Source organism: Drosophila nasuta, chromosome 2R, assembly GCF_023558535.2.
Source record: "Drosophila nasuta strain 15112-1781.00 chromosome 2R, ASM2355853v1, whole genome shotgun sequence".
In the NCBI taxonomy this organism is placed as follows: domain Eukaryota; kingdom Metazoa; phylum Arthropoda; class Insecta; order Diptera; family Drosophilidae; genus Drosophila; species Drosophila nasuta.
In genome coordinates, this window is record NC_083456.1 from 10,783,555 (window position 1) to 10,806,190 (window position 22,636).

Sequence of the window (22,636 nt, forward strand, 5' to 3'; positions counted from 1 at the left end):
AAATTATGTACACAATACTTAACAATTTTCAAATGCATATTACCTTTAATGCAGACCATAACCAATTAAAGTAAATTGATGTTAAAAGTTCTCTATGAACTGTAAAATTTCCAGCGTCGCATGAAGCCAAGTTCTGTATTGTCTAATCAGCCTTAGAAACAGAGGCACGTGAATAGTTTTGGGCTAGGTCAACAACCTCTGTTTGCAGCGAGTGCAATTGTTCGTTTACTGACTTGGACTCGACACTGTCTGGCGATGCTTGCTGGAGCAATTGCAGGACGAGATCTAAGGAAAAGAAAGATGTGCTAATTAACATACATTTAAAGTTTTGTAAATTGAACCCTTACCATGATAGCGCAACAATAATGCATTTTGTGGTTCATTTAAAGTGCTTCGAATATGTTGTAATATGGCTGAAACAAATTTGCCGGACGCATGCAGAATACAACCCGTGATGGTGGTGAAAAGTATCAGCGCAGCCAAATGAAGTAATAAAGCGGGTTCATTGCACTCCAGCAACTGTTGTAGCAGCTTCTCCTTATGATTCACAATGAGTAGTCGATCCTTTTTCTTATCGACTTTTTTCACAATCATGCTGCATGTTTTCAGCACAGCTTCCGTAGCCAACTCGAACTCATCGATGCTTTTGTTTATTGCTTTATTTTGTTCCAGCAGAGCATTGCGATACAGCACATCTGAATTGTGATAAGTTAAATTGAGTTATTGTTATTCACTGAATTGCAACTTATATTTACCGCACTCTTGCACTAGTTTGATGCGTTGATCGACATTCAGGTTTGTTGATTTCACAGATAAACTGCACTCGGCTGCCACATAGAGCGTTAATTCATTGCATATGTCATTGCCCAGCGATTTAAGCAGATATTTAACCAATTGCGATTGCGTGTCGCTGGGAAAAAGTTTCAGACCTTTCTCGTACAGTCGGATGTCCACCAACAAAGTATTGACGCGCTCCTGAATAGCTGCGTGAGTCTGGCGACGATTTGTTTGGGGTGTTGCCTCATATAGCTCTTGCGCCTTGGCTAGTGCCGTCTGATTGAGTTGGCTATAGTTTAGATAACAAGTATATGAGTATAGGTAATTGCTTTTTAAAAAAGTGAGTTAACATACTTTAGGTAGAGTGCTGCGATGGGCTTGGCGAGCTGCTCTAGTCCTTCCTCCTCCAGCGTGCCTTTGATTAGATTTGTGATATCCGCAGTCTTAACCAGATCCAAAGTTTTGCCAGATTTACGATTACTGCTAGCATTGGACTGCACAGTATCCTCTTCATCCTCGCTATCATGATTGTGAGCAACTCGACCACGCTGATGCTTCTTTGTCGACTTTGTTTTAGTCTCGCGACCCTGCGCACCGCCACCTGCCTTGCCAGAGGCAGCCTTTTTGCGACGTTCATCACGTTTGTCCAACTTGTCATCGTCGGCATCATAAGCGCTGCCAGTTCCAGTGTTGCCCTTTTGCGCTAGTGTTTTCTCCACAATATACTGTTGATACACGCCCGCATCGATAGCTGCCTTGGCCTGAGCATGTGCCATCTCTTGGCATGGTTGCACCAGTTGCGTTAAATAAGCCTGTGAGAAGACTGCGTAGAAAAAGATTGAATACGGCAATGAAGGAGGAATTTAAGAAGTATCACTCACCAATGCTATCCAAGAACACAAAATGGCTTGGATTGCACTGCTTCTGTGAAATTATGGCCTCGAAAGCCTCTTTAATGTCCTCCTCCGACAAATTTGACGGTAGGATTGTGGACAAGTCAAGATATTGTTTGGTAGCATTGCATTCATTTAAAGCTGCAACTACAGTCAGCTCAATCAGACGTGCGCCAAGTGCCACGCGCTTGAGGAACAGGAACTGCTCGTTGGGAAACTGTTTGCGGATATATGCCTTGGCATCCGAAATTCCCAACTTGTTAATGGCATCATATTCTAGGAAACTGTTTTGCTTATAAAACGCATTGACCCAATCTGCTTGGGTTTTGGCATAAATATGAGGCACATACTGGGCATTAGCCTGCTTGGAGGTCACCTGGCCAGCTGGCGCAATTTCGTCTAGCAGTGAATGAAAGATCTTCTCTTGCACGCTGATCTGTTGCAGAATAACAGCCACATTAGTGGGTTTGGTGATGGCCGCTAAAGCACCGCGAATTTTTGCCTTACAACGCTGGATGTAGGCTTGGGTGAAGAATACACGAGGATTGGTGGCGTCCTGACGACCCTTAATGATCTTGCCCAGATGCTTCTCAACCACATTGTGCTGCAGAAAGTCTGAGGGCAAATCGAATTGTGACGTTAAGTCTGATATTGAAATTTCGCCACGTTGTGCCAGTTTTTCGTTAATCTCCTGGGCAATGTGCGTGATGTAGTCCTCATCGATCAACTGGCCCAACATTAGATGTATCTGAGGATTCTCGGCTGCAATATGCTCCGCCAGCGTCACAATCCGCGTCAGATCCACATTCAATGTTTTGCTGACCTCCACGAGATTTGCACGACCTCCATTCGCATAGAGTTCATCTTGGATTTCACGCTCCAAGTGATCGGGAGTAATGTACTCCTTGCCATCGTTGGTGAAAACCACATCAAGCAATTGTTTTTCCAACAATAATGTAACAATTTCAATGCAATTGCGTTCAGAGAGCCTGATAAATGAATTGATACGAAAAAGTTGCAGATGTAAAGTGAGGCAGCTGTTTCTATTTACGTTTACTTACTTCTGCAACGTGGAGGTAAGCTGAGCTTTTTGAAAGTCGGCTGCCAAGCGTTTAATTTCATCCCAGTCACTGCCCATTTTTATTTGATCTTTGCACAATATTATTAAAATAAAATTTCCCTTACAATTGAGCTCCAATTGGAAATGTGACGCGTCAACAAATACTTTGTACTCTAATCGAAAACCTATCGATAATTCATGGTAAACAGCAGCTAAAGTAAACAGCTGCTGCCCTTTTGGCGATGATTAAATGACATTTCTGTTATGCTTAACATACGGTCACACCTTGACCGTCGAATATTATTTTTAATTCAAATTTAGATAAAAGAAACTTCGGCACAGAAAATGTAAGTGTTTATGTATGAAGTGAATAAAAAAGCAAGCAATGTGTTAATAACACTAACTGCGCCAAGATGTCGATTTCAAAATTATTCGTGAAAGTTTTCAATGAAGACATTTTCGAGAACCTTGACCAAGATAACTACTACAACTCCGACTTGGAAGATGACTTTGATGGGGGCAACTGTTCAACTGTCCCAGATCCGCGAGTGCAAAAGCTTGACGAGCTCTCTGTGACAAAGTAAGTTTGGCGAATCCCTAAAAGATAAAATGTAAAGGTAATTACTATTGCAGACAAATGATTATTGTGAAGAACTGGTTGGAGGATAAGTTTCAACAAATACAAACGGATAGCAATGAGGAAATACGTCGCCTCTACATAGATACGGAGGCCCGCATTGGCCCTGAATTGGCTATATTCGATGTGGATTATACGACCACAGTGCGTGTGTCCGCCGATAGACTGGCCTTGCGTTCCCAGGGCAGTTTCAACACGGTGCGCGCAAATTGTTGCGTTTACGGCGGTCGCTGGATGTATGAGGTAATCATGGCTATTAAATACGGGAATAAGTCTAAGTGGGAGTTGGGATGGGTTCGCGGTTGCTTAGCCGACGGTCAATGACATTGAACTTTCCCAAACTCTGTCATCAGTAATTTGGTAGTGTGGGTTGCACGTGCGCGTTATAGGCAAAAATTCTTTGAACTGTCTTTGTTTTCCTCCCTACCGTAGATTAGCCTGCATACTAAGGGAGTCATGCAAATTGGCTGGGCGTGCGGTTCCTGTACATTTAACGAAAACAGCGGAGTTGGTGACACCAAGTATAGCTATGGCTACGATGGTAGCAAGCAACAAGTGTGGCACATTTCCACTAAGAAGTGAGTAAACTCTTTATTTCTGGGTTGTATTTTTATTGCTTGTGTTCATTGCAGATATGGCGACAAATGGCAAATTGGTGATATCATTGGTGTGACTATCGATGTGGATCGCGAGATCATTGAATACTATCGCAATGGGCGCTCCATGGGAGTGGCCTTTGATAAGATTCAACGCGGACCTGGCATTACATTCTTTCCTGCCATATCACTAGGCTATACGCAAGGCGTGCAAGCCAACTTTGGCAATCGACCATTTGTGTATCCTTTGCCTGGCTTTCAGCCCATCATGGCGCGACCCATTCTGAAGCTACGTCGTGCCAGCTTACTCTTGGACTACCTCATCAATTTGGCTGGTATCTTTTCGCATTACAATGCCCAGGCCAAAAATAATACGTCCACCGATGCCAGCGAAGTTCGAGTATCGACAAAAAAGACAGTCTATTGTATATTTGCAACAATGCTAATTGAGCGTTTTACCAACGAAGTTTTCGATCCATATGTCATTGAGGATGTGCTTTTGTCACGCATTTCCAGTATGACAACACTGGCGGCAGAGAAGGAGAATCCGTACAGCGTTTTAAAGAGTCTGTTGTCGTTGCTCTGGAATTTCATGGAGGGTGATGAAGTGAAGTTTGTGCTCCGTAAACTGGTCAATGCTCTGTTGGGCACATTCAGTCACACTGTGCAGGGTGTAGACTATGAGAAGCATCGACAGGCGCTAAGCACTTTGCATTGCATCTGCCTGCATGAGCAATCGCGCAAGTTTCTGCTTGAGAGCAAGCTCTTCAAAAAGCATTGGTAATTGATTTACTGATGCATATACTCTTTTTAAACTTTTATTAATGATTCTCTTCTCTTTGCCTCTAGCCTGGCTTTCTTTTTATACATTCATCCATTGGAGTTCTATATATTGGAAGAGCTGTTGCCAGACTATATGGCCTGGACACAGGGTATAGATGGGCCCAAGGACAAGTATATGAGTGTGGTGGAAAAAGTACGTAAAACCACAGAAAGCTTGTATTTAGTACAAAAGGATTTCCTCAACACACTGATGCTCAACACAGACGGTGGCTCTGATTCGCCTTCCAGCCGCAAGCTTTTCTTGATTAAAATGCGACGATATGTAATAGATCTTAGTATGGAGCAACGCGTAAGCTAGTTGTCATGTAATTTGTTGGCATTGAATTCTATGTTTAATGGTTCTTTGGCAGCCCTTTCATGCGTTCTTCTTCATGCAATCGAGCATACAACATCCGCTTGATGCACCGGTGGCTCTTGCATTTGTCGCCATTCTAATCGATCAAGTGCGTACGCTTTTTAAGGAGGAGCTGCCCAGTCATGTTATGGAAGTGAACACAGATTTCTTTCTCGACGGAACCTTTGATTATATGCACTTTGATCGCGTTGGAGGCGTATTGTCACATCTGCGCAAGGTGCATAGAGGTGACATCGATAGTCATTTTGGCATCGAGCGGTCTCAGCAAATTTATGATGAGGATCGCAATTCGGTGCGAACCAACGAAGTGGGTATGTAATCCAATGCACTCTATTATTACAAATCAGTTGCAGAGATACGACGTTTTTAGATACAACGCTCTACCTGCTAGGCGAAAATATCAACAATATGGCCGTGATTGGACATGCACAGGGGGCCAATCACTCGACCTTTGCCCACTTTCTTAATCCACGTGTCACTGTCAACTCTGATGCTGCGCCAGGCAATTCAACGACTGAGACTAGTGTGTGCGAGTTGTTGGATATTTGTATCCTTTTCTACTATTCGGCGGGGCACAAGTACATTGTGAAGATAGCATCGGTGCGGGATGAGATCGCGACACTTAACGAAGTGCTGATGGAGACTAAATATTATCGAGAGGATATCGAAAGAAAGTTGATAGCACTAGAGGAACATGCAAATGTCTGCATGAATGAGAACCATCAGCATGTGATGACCGAATTAAGATTGAAATTCAGTCAAAGGCAAAATGTGTTTGCGGTGAGTTATGTTTAAATAAGCACATTGAATTCATAAGGCGATGATTTGCATTTATATTCAACTGACAACTTATTTAATTTAATGGTTTCTACCAATTAAGAGAACTTAATATTGACAGCCGGTTATTTGGCAAGATTAATTAGAATATCTTTCTTTATATATCTTAGACACGTTCCATATCGCTGGCAAGAAAACAAGTTTGGTTGCGTGCAGTTGCCTTAAGCAGCCATCGGCGATCGTTGTTCATATGGCTTTTGGAGCGTACGCTGCGGACCTTATCGGTAATTAGATAATTTCGAATGTTTGTTATAATTTAACCATCTTCCATTATAGACTGCATCGGGTAAAGGTGCCCTGTTTTCATTTGTGCCTGAGGTTTACGTCAATACCTTGCCAATTTTGCTAGACACTGTGATGGACTTTAGTCATCATGATATACGCGCTCAGTTCGAGATGTTGGATGCGGAGTGCAGTGTGAATGCGGCAGCTGAATTTCTAGCCATGCATTCGGCCGATTCACGAATAGTGCTAGCCTCCTGTAAGGACTCGCTGCTACAGGCTCTTGGCACACTAACATGCCACAGAGGTGGCATACGCGCTTTAGAACGTGCCTCGAAACGAGCTCAGGTGGCATTAGTGCGTGCTTTGCTGCGTCCCTATGAGAATCGCGCGTGGGGACAAAGTAATTGGCTTTTGCTGCGTTTCTGGCTAGGCGAGGGATATGCTTATAAGGATTCGCGTCAACCCAGTGTGTGGCAAGGTGGTTCACAGCCATTAAATCAGGGTCTTTGTCGAAGTCGTTCCCGCAACGAGACTCACACTGGATTGCTGCATAATGTGGCTCCGGCAAATCCGTCTAAGCATTTTCAGCGCTTAATTGGCAGCAAATTGTATGAAGATGAGCCGTTTGCTACTACATTCCTGAATTCTGTGCTGAGTCAGCTGAACTGGGCTTTTTCTGAGTTCATATTGCTGCTCCAAGAGGTTTGCTAATTATCCTTGAGAATGCAATTACCTCTTAACGATTTACATTTTTCTGCAGATACAAAATACGGCCCAGCGTCAGGAGAACACACTTTTTGAACCAAAGCAACTTAAGATCTGCTCCATGTGCTTTGAGTTGACAGTTTCATTGATGCGTTGCCTGGAAATGATCCTAACCGTCGCTCCAGATGTTGTGGCCGATGATTCTCGTCCAAATAGCGACTTGTTATTGAATCGTATTTGTCAGCTCATCAGCCAGGTGTTGTCACGCGTTACAGTTCCACCCGGCTGTTTTCAGTTTGTGGTGGACATGTGCTCCGCAGACCTGAACGCAGTTACCCACTTTCCTATCATTAGTGCTGCGTTGGGCATCTTGCTGGCCTTGTTGCGCAACGAAATGGATAAAGATGTTTCACCTCAGAAGGTAACGCGCATCTCACGTGCCTTTTTAACAGATCCCAGTTTCCAGTTTGCCACTTTGGAGTTTGCACTAGGTGAGATTCGTACGCCGCTGCTGGAGCAGAAGGAGATTCCGCGGGGCAATTTTGATCCTTCAACGCGGCCAAATATCGATCCACTAACGAATGATGTCCGTGTACCGAATCCCAATAATTCAAAGCGCATTCGCGCTGATCCGCCTATTATTAAATTTGCCCTTAATGATTGTGAGTAAAGTGTGAAGTAATATTTAGTTGAATATAAAATAAATGCATTGAGATATTGCAGATCCCACGCACGTATCGCCTGATGAAATCGAAGATGTACGTCAACTTATTGAGAATCTGCGCATTAAGCAGTCTCTTCTCTCAGACATAACACTGCCATCGGAGGATTCGTTGTGTCCAATTTGCTGTGCCAAGCCCATCACTGCCGTATTTACGCCGTGCAAGCATCAATCGTGCAGCGATTGCATCATGCAGCATATGATGAACTCGAAGGTGTGCTTTTACTGTAAGACAACTATACAGACTATAGAGACGCTGGACGGCACACTTATTTATTCGAATCTGGAGACAACTCAATCACCAGTGCCCGAGAGTGCTTGAATTACCCACCGCAAATAACCACCAGCCACGAAATCCCAATAAAACCTACAAATTCTAGTCACTTTCAAAAGGATAAATTGCTACGCTTCAAATGTGGTTAGATTCGCATATATAATTATGTATATTACATTAGGTAAATAGTTATATATATTTTTAATTTACTTCAGTTTGGATGCTTGCAATTATTTCCTTCATGTGATAAAACAAAGTGCAATTGAAAACAGAATCAGAAAATAAAGAGGAACAGAAACTATCAGAGGAATTAATAGAAACCAAATCGAATAGATAGCACATATAATTTATGATCTCAAGCGATAACTTTCCGATCTTAAACAGTATTTCATTTATGTAAAATATGTTAAATTATTATATTATTGTAATATTGAATTTTTTGTGTTTATTATGCATTTATTATTGCGAGTGCTTGCGTGTAGAAAAGATATTCACCAACTCGAAATTGTTAAATAAATTATGTATACATTTTGCATTGGATAACTGTCTACCAACTAAAAATTATAAGTACGGTTCTTAAGTAAACAAAACTCAGACATTTTCCTAATACAATTAGCGTCGCTTTTCCCTCTATGTTCAATTTGTCAATTCTATATATATATATATATATACATATGTATTTATCTCTGGACCTAAAGTTGATGCATTTCTCAAAATACAAATATACATACTACAATATATGAACTTTGAGTGCCCGTTTTTTGTACTTCTTCGTTCTTTAGCTTTTTACTTTCCTCTTGACGTTTTTAAAAAAATAATTAAGTATCTTGAAGCATTTACTACTACAAATATTATACATAGATACACATATGTAAGTATATAGAGTATATAGTATATAATTTAAGTACATGTATATGTATGTCAGGTGGTACCGGGGATGTGTGTGAAGCCTTAATTCAACAAATATTCTCTTAACGTTTTTTGTTGTGTGTATTTGTATTGTCATTTTCGAGAGGTCAAGAAATTTGTATCTTGCGTTTAAACATTTAACATATGTAGGTAAATAGATTCATAAATAGTTAAATAGTTGATAATTCACTTGTGTTTCAATAGACATTGAAAGCGCTTCATAGCAAGACTACCTAAAGTTATACATACATACAATACATCATGTAGACTAGGTACACATATGTTAGATTATGAGAATCAACAACTAACTAATCTCTAATAATTGCTCTCTATCGTCTCTATAAAGCGCACGCGGAAACATTGACAAAAACATATTGTACGATATGAAGAAGTGTTTTTGGTTTCAGTTCCACTGTCAGGTATTCTTAGTTCTCATTCTCTCTCTCTGTCTAGAGCAGATTACAGGCATTCGAGTGCATGCGGTGCGAGTGTCGTCCATTGCCATGGCCAAAACCACTGCAGCATTGATGTGTAATTGGCCCAGAGCTGCGGGCATGCTGGAAACTCTGGCTGTTGCTCAGCTTCGGTTCGTGCAGCGTGTGATGACAGCTGGGTGCATGGCTATGCCTGTCAAGACCACAATTAGTAAAACGTCAGAGGACGGAAATTTGAAAATGCTTGCTTACCCATGATTGCAAATACTCGAATCGGATATGGAGCTCGGCATGGCACGACCCATCGCTTGGGCTGGTGGTGGTGGCAGAAATAGAGGGCAACCACCGGCTGCCAAGTCTCCCACGCCACCGCCATCGTGTCCGAAAATGGCTAGACGCATATTGGCTGCCTTCGCCGTTGACTGCGACTCCACTTCCTGGGCCTCTTCAATCATTTTGTCCAGTTTCTCCATGGCCTTGGTTTGCTTGGCAGCCAGAAAGGCTTTTCGCGCGGCCTTCGACATGGAATGGGGTCTGTAATACAGTTCAAGGTGTGACAGTTTTAGCATTTAAACAACAAATTTAAAAGTTATACCTTATATGTATCTCATTATATAGTATTTTCGGAACATACATATCTTTAAGTTTTACTACAAAGCCTCTAAGAACCCTTTAAAAACGTCGCTGGATTCACAATAGGACTTACCTGGCTGGTGCGGAATTTGAGCGATGCGGTGGCGGTGAGTGCAGTGATATGGATGTCATAGAGTCCTTGGATCCCGGTCGACTGTTCTCACTGTTGGCCTGCACCGCAGCAGGTGCTGTGCCACCATGAACAGGCTGCAACGACAGCGTTTTTGGCTGCCGCATGGGGCAGACACCAACTGCAGCTGAGGGAGCCGCCACCTTAGAAGTTGCTGCAGCGACGATGGGTACGACAACTGGTGCTGTGATTGGCGCAGCTGGTGGTGTATTAGTGGCCTCCAGGGTGGTGCTGGTGGAGAATGTGATTTTTCTAATTAGAGTGGAAGTGAAGCGCAAAGAAGAACGTGCTGTCAATCGCACTTACTTCATCTTGGCCAGTGCCTTGTCGCGTTCCAGCGACACATTCGATGTGGATGGCTTTAGGCTGGCGGCACTGCTGCATGTGGCCGTCTCACGTGCCGGAGCTGTGGATGGCGGCGTCAGCTGATCCATGGCGGCCAATTCCTCGGCAGTAAACATGTCCGGATTGCTGGGTCGCGGCTTTGCCGGTGCGCTGCCAATGCGAAATGGTGGCGTGGGACTAAAGCCGCAGGGTGATTGACTGATGTTGTTGTTGTTGCTGCTGGAGTTGGCGAGGGAGCCGCGCGAGATCTGCAGATCCTCGAGAAACTCCTCGGTGTCGAGTATTAGGGAGCCAAAGATGTCGCTGGGCGAGCGCATGAACACGTGACCAGTGGAATTGGAGCGGGATTCGCGTCGCTTGCTCTGCTCGGGACAACAACCGCTGCCACCGCTACCGCGCACCGGTGAATTGGCGATGCTGCGCCTGGCCACATCCTTGAACGTGACCGGCGAATAGATGCGACTGCTGCGCTCATCGCCACTTGCTGCAGCCGGCGTTGTGCTCGCTGCCGCTGCTGCTGGCGGCACATGATGAGCCAACGCTGTGGCTGCAGCCACGGCACCACTGGCACCCATCACCACATTGGCCAGCGATGTCTGAGCATGGGGCTGGACAGGCTCAGCGGCGGGAGGCGGTGCAACTGGCGTCACAGGCTTGGGCGGCGGCATAATGGCCTTGGGAATGGGAGTTAGCGGCGGAGCAGCGGACATGGGATGCAGCTGGAGGCCAGAGGTGAGCTGCAGCGGGAGGCGATTCTCGCGCTCCTCCAGCCAGTAGGTCTTCATGGTGCCTTTGCCCTTGACATCGATCTCGCCGCGCTCGAGTATCTTGTAACTGGGTCCGATCAGCACCTTGGTGGACTCCGAGATGTGCACCTTCATGGCAATGCTGGTCGATTCCATGCGGGAGGCGGTATTAACGCTGTCGCCAAACAGGCAATAACGCGGCATCTTCAAGCCCACAATACCGGCGACAACGGCGCCCGAATGTACTCCCACACCTGGTCAGATCAGAGTGGGGGATGATCGGATGACGATTAGCAGATGATGATGATTACTTACGTATGCGCAAATGTTGTCCCGTCGAGGGATCCTTCAAATCGGTTATGGCATCCACCATATCCAGGGCCATATCACAGACTCGCTCAGCATGATTCGCATCCTTATCCGGTGCTCCAGCTACCACCATGTAGGCATCACCAATTGTCTCTACCTTGTAGACCGAATTGCGTTCGGTTAGAGTATCAAAGATCGAGTACATGGCATTCAGCATGGACACCACCTCCATGGGTGTGATGCGACTACAGATCTCGGTGAATGTCACAATATCCGAGAACAAAATCGAAACGCTGTCAAACATCTGGAGAGGAATAAGAATGCAAGAGTTATTTTGGTATTATTATTTGCCTTTAAACCATTTACATACATATGTATGTACATACAAGTATATCTATAGCATAAAGGAAACTATTAATTTAAAAAAAGTTAATTCTCAAGTAACATTAAAATTTAATTAAAGTAATTGAAAAACAAACGAATAAATGTACATTAAACTGAAGCATTCACCACTTTGTGACTTTTTACAATCAAAAATGATAATAAACAAATTTTCATCGTTTTAATCATTATTAAAATTTTAATATATTTTCTTTTATATTATATGACTTTAGCCATGAAAATATTTAAATAGATATATGAAAAAACACTTACCTCACATGTATCAATGGGATTCTCTCCGCGTCGCAGACGATCTGCCACCTGCTTGGGTATCATCTGATACAACAACTCGTCGGTGCGTCGCATTTCCTCGTCCAACTTACGCATCGACTCTTCCAGTTTCTTTGACTTTTGCTGCTCCTGATCCAGCGCCAGCTTGAGCTCCACAGACTGTTGTGTACCAGCGAGCATAAGATCGCGACTGAAATCATGCATGGACAGATCGTTGATGTAGAGTCCTGTGGTGATCAGCGATGTCAGATCGGGCATAACAGGTGTGCCCAGGAACATGATCATGCGCCAGTTTTCCATATAGACCATTTGGCCTTAAAATATGAAGTACATATTGATTAATATTTCGGATGTCCTATTCACATATCCACACTTTCGAAAAATGTAAGTTTATGAAATGAAAATGTTCTATATAAATTAATAATTAGAATCACCTTTAAGACGAAGCGACTTTTCCGGCTCGCTACCATCGTCATGCAGCAGCAAATCTTCGTTTTGTGCATCCAAACGCTCTGTGACTGGATCGACGGTGACCAGCTCGAAGATGTTGTTGGTGCGGTTAAGAATCTAAACATTAGTTCATATTAGTTAGATATATATAATTAATTTTGCTGCACTTACAGTTTGAAACTTGAAGGCAATCAGTGGCCGCACCAAGTCGAACCACGCAGTAATCTTCTTGCCCAGCAATTCTGGTAATATGACCATCAAAGAGTTGCCAATGCTGCGCACCACCATGTCAGCACTGTAAAAGAAAACAAGGAAATTGGAGACGAGTGCTGGGAGTGAGAGGCAGTCACTTACCCAAACACAATGCAAAATGGAAATATTTCGAAGAGTACGTGGGCACTAATGGGCAAGTGCTTCTCCTCTCGCGTCATGGCCAGCGATGCGAGTGTGAAGGCGCGATTATCGAATGTCAGCTGAAAGGTGACGTGCACCGTATCGAACAATATCTCCTCGCGCACCAGCTCAATGTGCATCTCCTTGTGGTAGAAATACCTTGCCACCTCACGTATCTGTCCCATGGTGTAGTAGACAAAGCCACGCCTCTTCGACCGATAGTGCAACGTGAGTCCCTGCTTCGTCTCGTTCTCACAGATAAAACTTGGTGCACGCATGCGTGGATATGAGAACTTCAGGTACTCGTGCAGATTATCCAGTCCGTTGAGGAAGTCTCGCATGTGTCGCCCCAGCACAGACAACACGCGATCGTAGCCATACTGGCCCACAAAGCCCACGAAGTAAACTCCCAAGCGATCCATAAATTCACGTTCTGAAACTCCCAGCACCTGCAAGGAATTCAAAATAATGTGATAAGATTTCATTAAGGATTGACTATTGAATCTTAAATGTATTTATGTATATATGTACATGTATGTATATAATTTCTTTAATTTTAGTCAATTTCTTTGATGCAATGCACAGGCTTTTCTCCATATGCCAATTGCAAATAAATATTTGTTGCATCTTAGATTTCAATTCTGTTTAGGATTTGTTGAAGTTTTGTGTGTATTAAATACTCATATGTATATTTCTAATTTGATTATTGTACTAATTTAAATGAAAGTGTTTGATATCTATTTGAAAGTAGCATTTGAAAAATGGTTATATTTTAAATAAATTGCATATTTGCATTACACTATCGCTTTAATTCACCTGCGATTACCCATTTCAACTACGTATATTTGTTATTTGTTATATTAAATTAATTTACGTATCTTACCCATTCTACCCATTACCCATAACTATATTCGTTGTATTAAATTAATTTATTTTGCTCACCGTTTGCGCCTTCTTCGCCAGCTTCTGTAGCAAGTTCTCTGGATAAACTTGATGCACGCTGAATGAGGGTGAATCGATGCCAGCCTGTCGTCTTATGTCCTCCCATTTCTCCTCTCCGTACACGGACTTGATGTACTCCGACAGATTTTCCAACAGCAGACCATACATTTTGCCAATCTGCTAGACGTCAAAATAATCCGTATAGAGGCCTTAATTTGCAGCTAATTGACGGGACGTTGGCACATTTCTAAGGGTTGCTTAGGAGTTGACCTATTAATAAATGAAATAATTAACAAAGCATTAATACTATAAATTAAAACATTTCAAAATATACGCAAACTAATCAAACAATGCTTATATTATTCAATAAATTTAATATTTTATTCAAGCCAAGTTGAATAGCAGTTAATTTACGTGACGTAGACGCACTTTATGGCAACTGGAGGTGTAGTTGTTGAGACCAGCACCGTTTGGCTTTAGTTTCCTTCAAAAACTGTGCGCAGTTTTGCCAATCTCCCCAAGGCAACTGCAAAGGCAAAGAGCAACCAATGTTGACATTTGTGCAATGCGGCAGACATTTGGCGCCTCATAATTTATGTAAGCCCCAAGTCAATTCAGTTGATTTCTTTCCTACTTTTCGATATACTTTTATATTTTTTTTCTATTTTTTTTTGATTGTGTTGCCTTTGGGGAATATGTCAATAGATTGGCTCGTCTTTTGATACCGCGATTCCATCAAAGCCATCATCACTTTATGGTTTAAATCAACAATTGTGCGGCCAAGTGATACAAATTTGTTGTGATTATTTGCCCAATATTGTGGTCATTTGGAATAGTGAAGAAAAAGAGAGAAAAGAGTTTCATTAAAAGTCGCAAACAAAAAAAAATGTTGGCATATGGGCAATTCTCTGATGTCGAATGCGACATTTGTACGCATTCAAACTGAAAAAAAACATGTGCAAAGACATTATTTTAATTTTGTAAAAATTGAAACTTATAGCTCTCGGTTAGCACTATAATTGGTGCTAAGATGGATTTTGGGCAATTGTTCGTTTTCAAGAAAATTGCAAAAATGTTGCGCATTCGCACGCGACAAAAACAGAAGTTACTTTGTCAAAAACCAGTTCAAGCACTAATTTCAGCGAAACGTGATAAAAGATTTTAATGCAATTAATTTTAATGTATTATGCATATATTTATCTAAATAGTGTATTTGGTTTGACTTAAAAATATTAAGTTGTTTTTTTTTTAAATTAAATTTTAATCACTGTCGCACGCGACATGTCGCACGCGACATTTTTTCCATCATACTTTTTATGCTGTTTTTTTTTACTTTTTAAGTTCATTTGAAGAGCATATGAAGCATTTTCATAGTTTTTTAATATATTCAATATATATTTTTATTTTCAACTGAAATTTCATACTTTAAAAAATAACTTTAATAAAGGTAAACAAAACGTAATATATTCATATCATGCACATTAGAAACATAATTACCTATCTTAAATTACATCAATAATGTCAAAACATTTTTTTTTATGAATATACTGTTCTAGTAGATTTCGTTTGTTGGCCATTTCAGCCAAACAAATTCATTTGGTTTATACCCGGTATACTGTGCACATTCATTCTATCATTGTTTATAATGACAAAGTCTCAATTGGCGCTTATGACATGAAATTTATATTGTTTTTTGCACATAAAAAGAGTAAGCATCATCTTTATTAAAAAAAAATAATTTAACGAAAAAAAAAATTTTTTGCCATGTCGCACGCGACAAACTTTCAAAAATTCTTAAAAATTAAGTTGTGCTTATATTCATCCAAATTTTATTTTATTATATTTGGTAACAAAATATGTGTTTGGACACAATTTTGCATGCTCAATGGACAAAAACTTTAGATGCACTCATAACAAATGCTGTTTTTCACTGTCGCACGCGACAAAAATAGAAGCTGATTAGCTGAAAAGAAATTTACCGTTATTAGCTATTGCATCATTTCTTTTATATATTTTGTATATTCCTTGGATATTAAACAAGATATTAAACTAAGGGTATCAATGCATACTGACTCCCTTTAAGGAAAGGAATCAAAACAAAACTTGCAGTAGAAATGTTCAAAACAGAACTTTTGCTCATCTTCGACTTTGCATTGAAATTTTTCAAAATGTGTTATGAGTAAATGGAAAAATCGTTTATATTAGTTAAATGTAATATTTTCCCTATAAACAAATGTGAAGAAAACATGCTTTTATAGAGTTTGAATTTTTTGGCGCCGGTTGCACTTTCTAGAGAATTGCCCATATGTTTCTTTTTGGCATATTTTTGAGTTTTTAGTAAAAAGTACGAAGCTGAAGTGCTTTTAAATAGGCCGAATATTTTTCAGTGTGACGCACATCTATTTGTTGATGAAAATGTGGAGCATTTTAAAGTGCACCGTAAGATGCAAATTGCACTTTATTAGCTTTTACTTTGCAAAATGGTAAGCCTTTCAGTAACGCATTGCGCATACGCCGAGTGGGTATAGCGCAAAGGGCTGTCAGTAAATTGAATTGTCTATTAAAAATGCATTAAATAATAACGTTGGTATGCATAAAATCCAATTAGTTGCGGCTAAATTTTACTGAGCGTCCAAGTAAATCGAGGCAGCCATGCGGGAAATAAGCAATTATATTGCGCATACGCAGCGTATGCCGTCAAAGTGAAATAACTTTTATCAGCGAGCCATTTAAGCTAATTCGCACTACATTCAGCGAACTGTTTCGACTTGAATTGCACTTTTTATTGCCTGTCTAAGTGGCTGTTAAGCCAGCGAAGTCAATTTATTTGTACATTGCCAGCAATTAAATGTGAATGGGAAGGACAATTGCTAGACTGCATTACTTTTGTATGGCTGACAATCTAAGCTATGTCCTGGCTTAAATCAACGCTAATTCAATTGCTTTCAAAAGGGCACCTGCCGCTGAGCAGCTGCAGTGAAGAACTACGAGTAATTGCCACATATTCAAAGCTCGATTGCATCCTTGGCATCCTCGAGAGCAACTTGCATAATAAACAGTGACTAGGCGACACTGGGGACACTTGCAACATATGTTATTACGGACTGCAGTCGCATATGTTCGTGTCAATTGGAAGTCATATGTAAACCATTAGAAGCTGTAAATTGAGTTATGCACTTGAGCACACTCAAAGTCGAATGTCGAACGCGAGGATAGCCGGATAGATAGACAGAATGTGGGATGACAGAGATGAGAGACTCTGTCTCCTACCTCAAGGCTGCAATTTCTTACAATATGCTGTAAATTACAAGAAGAAGGCTGAATGTGCTAACAAATTGCGGTTCCAGCCTGGCATAACAGATGAGACTGCAACTAAATTGAATGCGTCAAGCAGAAGGTAAACTCACAAATACAATAAATGATGAATAAAACTAACAATTAGTTAGTTGAACACGTTTGTTTACAAAGAGTTATAAGAAATACTTAAATGTTGTATAACAAATATTTTCTAATTGACTTCAAGGATTTGCAAACGTCCATGAATATATGAATTGAACAGTGCTTAAGCTATTCAAGTCGACCATGCATCAAACAGCACAAATCTCACCAGTAAATACAACAAAGGAAGCAGCCATGAACAGGAATGGGACATTGAACGACTAAAAGTACCCTATAACTAGAACTTTCAGTGAAGAAGTTTTATAACCGTTAAATATGATTTTTCGATAGTAGCAACCTTGCTTTCTTTATTATCATAGTAGTTTAAGTATACGTTCGTATAAAAAAATATATTCAACAGCGTGCTTATCATACCCTCTTTTGTCATGCGTTACAGCTCAAGCGCATTGGGATAAATAAAATCCATTATTCTCACTTTGCATTGCCTTATTTACGCTTTATTGCCATTTGTTTTGTCATAAACATATTTCATTGTATTCTTTATGGTTATCCGCACTCGTACCAAAGATTCGCCCATTCATAAATTTATCTTCGGGGCGAATCATAAAAAAATGCCAAACCGAATGTGAAACCTAAGAAACCAAAATAATAAATTTATGGAAAAATCAAGTAAGTTATTTGCATTTTCCCCTCGCGCTTTTCACTTCATTGCATTTCGATGAAATTGGATAGGAATAGCGCTAAAAAATGAAATACCCAAAGTAATATCAAAATACGCTTTGAAGTTTTGCAAAATTCTGCAATAAGTATTGACTTTCGGTGGGGATTGTTTTATATTTTTCTTTTGTTAATTTGATTTGGCTTTCTACGTTTTTTTTTTATTATTTAATTTTTATCCTGTTTAAATTTAATTGCCCATAACATTTTTTATAAACGAAAACACAATCCCTTGACGTCAGTCAGGCAAAATGGGAAAATGGAAAAAGCTTTGCTCTTTTCATTTTATGTCGGCATTTTCCTGTTCGTGTTTTCTGAAATGTTTTTGGAATACTTTATAAAAAAAAGCGCAAAGCTAACATTAAAGTAGATAAATCTTCATGAAATATATGTTAGATAAGAAAAAAATAAACCAAAATTTTATTCAATTTATTTATAAACTCAACGATGTGTGAACAATGAAATGGACAAAATAATCGCGCAGTAGCGAAATTTTAACAAAATTGTCAACACAACATTGTACATTCATTGTACATTTGCATGTATCAACAAATAATATGAGAAGAATTAAAAAAAATACTTTCAATTTCAAAAAAAAAAAAAAAAAAAAATTGGCATTGGAAATTGAAAACAGTAAACGCCCTCGAAACACTTGTGCCAAATACATCAAAACAATGTCCAAAATGCTGTCAACTCTTTCGGCATTATTAATAATATATTTTTATTACATTTTCCGAAGTCTCATGTCTGACAACCAATTACGTTGTGGCTTTTATTCATGAATGGAATGATATATGTATTCATACAGATATCTGCAGATCTGTGTATATATTTGGTATATAGGTTCGTGAGTATTTTGTATACTTTTTGCCAAAATAATAAACAGGATGTGAGACTCTGCCTCAATGACGTCAGATGCCTATTGATATGGTGTTGATATCAGTGGCATCTGTAGGAAGTCATCGTAGGTGGAAGGAAACAAGTTGTATTGCAAATTCTTGTCTGCTCATATAATTCCAACTAATTAGGCTGACGAAAACATTGTTGCTTTAACCAAATACTTAATTGTTGAATGATATTGCACATTTTGCAGTGAATCGTCAGAGCTATGCCAGAAATTTGTATTTGTATCATATAATACATATTTGTAATAGGCGTAAGTTATGAAGTCTTTTGTGTTCTCTACTTAATTATCCGAAAAGTCACATTCATAAGCAAAATAAAATCATATTATATATTATACTTGATTTATTTATTAATGATATGCTTTATCATTTATTTGTTTCTTTATATCGTTTGAACATCAAGTCGAACTGCACATTTAGATTATATATTTTTATGAGAAGATAAAAATAAAATACAATTATTTTCTGTCATACTTTCAATAACCCTAAATAGCTATTATTTTAGAACACTTCGGTATACAATCTTAAACATAAGTCTTTCCAAAGGATATTCGCCTAGACTAAGTTGTTTTTATAAGTCAAATATATATTGTACTTCTTTTGTAAAAATGAATGATGTAAACACTTCAATAAGCTATCCTTAAAGCCAGTCCATTTGATCAGTGACAGAACTGTGACCGGTGTCGATAATGCCGAGTCAGAAAGGCAAAAACAAATGTACTTATGAACGAATTTGTTGCCAGCATTTCGCAGTTCATTATCATCAATCACTGCACTTGATGAGTGTATAAATTTTCAAGGCAACAACTGCAATGTGCATGTCAGGCTAAGCAGGGGGGAGGAAACTATTCGCAGTTTTTGGCGGTTGCACAGCTGACCTTAATGTCCTTGACCGCCATCTAGCGTCTCCACTACGAATGATGGACAAATTTGTTGTCCTTTTTGACAGTGAGTGATGATGTGCAAATTACTAACATCTAACAGATTTTGACAGGCTTGTGTTCATAGTGTTCGTTGGTGTATCATGCCTTTAATATAGCACAATGTCACATTGACTTGTTGTTTTGATTCAATTTTCCAGCCTTAATTAACAGACGCCAAATATTCACGTCATATGCAAAATTAAAGCGAAAACATTGGCGGCTCGCTGGCGTGAATTTTAATGAATTTATAAACAAACGAAAAGTCCGAAAGGCAAATAAATTATTAAAGCCAACACCTACTGGCAATGGGCGAATACTATGTTATGTGTATCTCAAATAAGTATGTGTATTTTGTGTATCTCGGAGTATGTACATAGAGAGACTGAATACCCAAATGTATGTACATACGAATGTGTGTAATTATGAGGCAAACAATTAATTTTCAAGTTCATTTGCGTGGGTAACATTTGTGGAGCTGGGATGCTAGAGGCCTGAGCGATATTATATACCATATAGCATTTGCAATACCCTAGCAGGGCAATATGTTAGATACATACGAGTATAACGAGAGATATACAACTAGACAAGACAAGCCACATCTGAGAGCTGAGTACATATATTTATTTTTATATTTTTGAGAAATCTTATTTTGAACATTTTTGCGCTTTGAAGGTGGCTGCGATATGTTAAGGTTAAATATACTTAGATGAATGCTGCCCAACTATGTATAAGTAAGTATGTATCTATGAGCTACACTCGTTGTTGTGTAGAGCGGCGAGAGCTTTTCAGTTTCGGAAAGAAGAAAATCATTTAATTCTGTTGTTGTCTTGTATTTGCTCTTATTTCATTTGGCTTAACATAATGGCCATCGGCAGTCAGCAGCAGGCTGCCAAACGTATGACTCAAAATTTGTATTTATATGTATACCCTGTAAAAGAACTGTCTTCGGGGTATATTCGATGTTGATCACTAGTCTCTTGTGACGCATTTGATTGGCCTTTGAGAGAGTATCTCTCAGTCCACGCTGCCATTTAGTCCTTCGAATTGTAGACAGGTTAACGTAATGTTGGAAATTGCTCATACGCCGCGTTGACATTGTGTGCTTTTTATTTTCGTTCTTCTTCTCGTTCTCGTCCCGTTTCATTTCGCTTGACACTCAAATAAAATTATATTTCGGTGTTTATATATATAAAAATTGTGTATTTAGCAGCGCCCAGTTGCAGGGTGAATAAATCAGCTATTCAAATGCAAGTGCAAATGTAATTGTATTGGAATGGAATTGCGCCGTTTATTGCCTTTGACTTTGATCAAATACAAATTACTGCTTTGTAAATATATGTAATTAATTAATTCCTGCATTATTTATTAATGTGCAACTGTTTGCTTGGCTGCCACTGTGGCATTTCGTTGATAGTTTATGGCGAAATTATTCGTTAGGTGACATCGAAATTATTTAAATGTGTGCTGCGGCGGCTACACAGCTAGAGAGCCCACTAAATAATTAGCTTAATAATTGACCTCATTTCTTAAATGGCCCCAAAAACGTGTGCACAAGCGCCCCATGCATATGGATTATTTATGGCACATATTTCTACACGGCCTGCTTACATTGATATATGAATCGATGTGGAATGGTGTTTAGTTGCAGATAATTAAGATTGCTTTTTATACATTTTATTTTATGTAAGATATATTTTCAAGCCGTAGCTTTAAAACAGATATTTTAGCTAATAGCTTAAGAGGCGCGTCTCTCAGTTACGAGCATCAATTGGGAATTATAAGTGCAAGTGCGTGCTTTGGACCTCAGGGATTCGCGGCATGTGTGCGGTTCTCATAATGTGTTTTCTCCGATTGAAACCAACATAAGACATAACATATTCTGGTTGAAAGTGGCTTGAATCAAAATTCATCAAGGGTTGAAAAGTCTCTTAACAATTTTACACACTAATAATAAAAATATATATTTTTCGAAATTATTGCCTTAAATTGTAATCACGAATTGAATTTGAAAAGACCTCTGCACTTTCTATTTCAATTAAGATCAAAGACATAGCAATTTAAATGATTTAAAAGGCAAATTGATTACCGCCAACATTGTGCAATTGTGTGCCAGAAAGTAAAAGTTTTTTATGCAAAACTTTTCGTAGGTGCATTTCTCTATTCGATTTGCCAAAAGTGATCTCTGCCAGGTATTTCCCAATTGTTTCTTTGTGATTTACCCATTTTCCTCATTTAGCTGCACATTTTGCACATAAAGTCAAGTTCAAGTATCAGAGAATTACATTTAGCCAAATTTGTTTATTCTAGTTCGTTTAAGGGCAAAATAACTAAATAGATGCTCGCTCTTATGTAAGGTAAACAAACAAAGTCAAACGCGCGGCCGATGCAATTGCAATAGCCTTGAACGGTGAATGTGTTATGGTCATGAAATGACGCAAATTACTTTTTGTTTCCTATGCAGAGATCTCAAAATATTCATCACAAACGGAAATATGCTTGTACCATATTATTGTGTATAAACTTCCAAATGCTGCTGGGCGATTGCCGCGATGTAAGCGGAAAGGTCGAATTGCCCGTGTGGAGCTCAGATATCACATATAAATAAAAGTATTTTCGTATACAGTTTGGCCTTCAACCCAGTGCCAATGGAGAGAAACAAAATGATCAGAAAAGCTTTTGTTCCGTTAGTTTAGGCGCCCACGCTGAATTTTCCATTTAGACGAGGTTGTGTTATGCAAAAAATTGCTTTTACATTTTCCGGAATCTGTTTTGTTTAGATAAAAATTCTGACTTTAAGTTTATGCAC

General features: G+C 39.6%; 3 protein-coding genes across 7 annotated transcripts in view; 1 reads left to right on the forward strand and 2 right to left on the reverse strand.

Moving 5' to 3' along the window:
- Positions 1-9: 9 nt before the first annotated feature.
- LOC132784175 (E3 UFM1-protein ligase 1 homolog) lies at positions 10-2,922 on the reverse strand. The gene is made up of 6 exons (XM_060789597.1): positions 2,732-2,922; positions 1,659-2,659; positions 1,132-1,600; positions 756-1,066; positions 348-695; positions 10-285 (listed from the first exon to the last, which is right to left on the reverse strand). The coding sequence occupies exons 1-6, from the start codon at positions 2,806-2,808 to the stop codon at positions 143-145; spliced, it is 2,349 nt and encodes a 782-aa protein (XP_060645580.1). The 5' UTR covers positions 2,809-2,922; the 3' UTR covers positions 10-142.
- A 90-nt stretch (positions 2,923-3,012) lies between these two features.
- Positions 3,013-8,358, forward strand: LOC132784171 (E3 ubiquitin-protein ligase RNF123). 3 transcript variants are annotated; one of them, XR_009632236.1, is made up of 12 exons: positions 3,013-3,310; positions 3,364-3,610; positions 3,800-3,945; positions 4,000-4,743; positions 4,813-5,095; positions 5,157-5,472; positions 5,532-5,941; positions 6,109-6,222; positions 6,275-6,925; positions 6,984-7,590; positions 7,652-8,067; positions 8,139-8,358. XR_009632236.1 is itself a non-coding variant. In XM_060789590.1 (11 exons), exons 1-11 carry the CDS (start codon positions 3,144-3,146, stop codon positions 7,969-7,971), a joined length of 4,005 nt encoding a protein of 1,334 aa, XP_060645573.1. In that variant the 5' UTR covers positions 3,013-3,143; the 3' UTR covers positions 7,972-8,358. The 3 variants fall into 3 exon arrangements, 1 of the variants encoding a protein (XP_060645573.1); XR_009632237.1 differs by having other exon boundaries at positions 5,553-5,941; XM_060789590.1 differs by having other exon boundaries at positions 7,652-8,358.
- Positions 8,359-8,452: 94 nt separating this feature from the next.
- The window catches only part of LOC132784172 (soluble guanylate cyclase 88E), a 45,941-nt gene continuing 31,757 nt past the window's right edge, over positions 8,453-22,636 (reverse strand). For 2 of the 3 annotated variants that reach the window (XM_060789591.1, XM_060789592.1), the window contains 10 exons: positions 13,887-14,156; positions 12,906-13,393; positions 12,723-12,846; positions 12,536-12,668; positions 12,084-12,415; positions 11,436-11,733; positions 10,336-11,374; positions 9,973-10,281; positions 9,519-9,800; positions 8,453-9,459 (listed from right to left, as the gene is read on the reverse strand). In XM_060789591.1, coding sequence (XP_060645574.1) covers positions 9,282-9,459; positions 9,519-9,800; positions 9,973-10,281; positions 10,336-11,374; positions 11,436-11,733; positions 12,084-12,415; positions 12,536-12,668; positions 12,723-12,846; positions 12,906-13,393; positions 13,887-14,054 — 3,351 coding nt within the window. In that variant the 5' untranslated portion in view covers positions 14,055-14,156 and the 3' untranslated portion in view covers positions 8,453-9,281. The remainder of the gene's footprint in view (positions 9,460-9,518; positions 9,801-9,972; positions 10,282-10,335; positions 11,375-11,435; positions 11,734-12,083; positions 12,416-12,535; positions 12,669-12,722; positions 12,847-12,905; positions 13,394-13,886; positions 14,157-22,636) is intronic. The other variant, XM_060789594.1, reaches the window with a different exon arrangement.

What these genes read in the sequence shown, in the direction of transcription:
- LOC132784175 (XM_060789597.1), bottom strand. Translation starts at nt 2,808, where the DNA reads ATGGGCAGTGACTGGGATGAAATTAAACGCTTGGCAGCCGACTTTCAA. An exon ending in ATCGCAGCACTCTACCTAAA is followed by an intron (nt 1,067 to 1,131) that starts GTATGTTAACTC and finishes TCTAAACTATAG; the next exon opens with CCAACTCAATCAGACGGCAC. An exon ending in CAAACTAGTGCAAGAGTGCG is followed by an intron (nt 696 to 755) that starts GTAAATATAAGT and finishes ATCACAATTCAG; the next exon opens with ATGTGCTGTATCGCAATGCT.
- LOC132784171 (XM_060789590.1), top strand. Translation starts at nt 3,144, where the DNA reads ATGTCGATTTCAAAATTATTCGTGAAAGTTTTCAATGAAGACATTTTC. An exon ending in GCGGTCGCTGGATGTATGAG is followed by an intron (nt 3,611 to 3,799) that starts GTAATCATGGCT and finishes TCCCTACCGTAG; the next exon opens with ATTAGCCTGCATACTAAGGG. An exon ending in TAAATTTGCCCTTAATGATT is followed by an intron (nt 7,591 to 7,651) that starts GTGAGTAAAGTG and finishes GAGATATTGCAG; the next exon opens with ATCCCACGCACGTATCGCCT.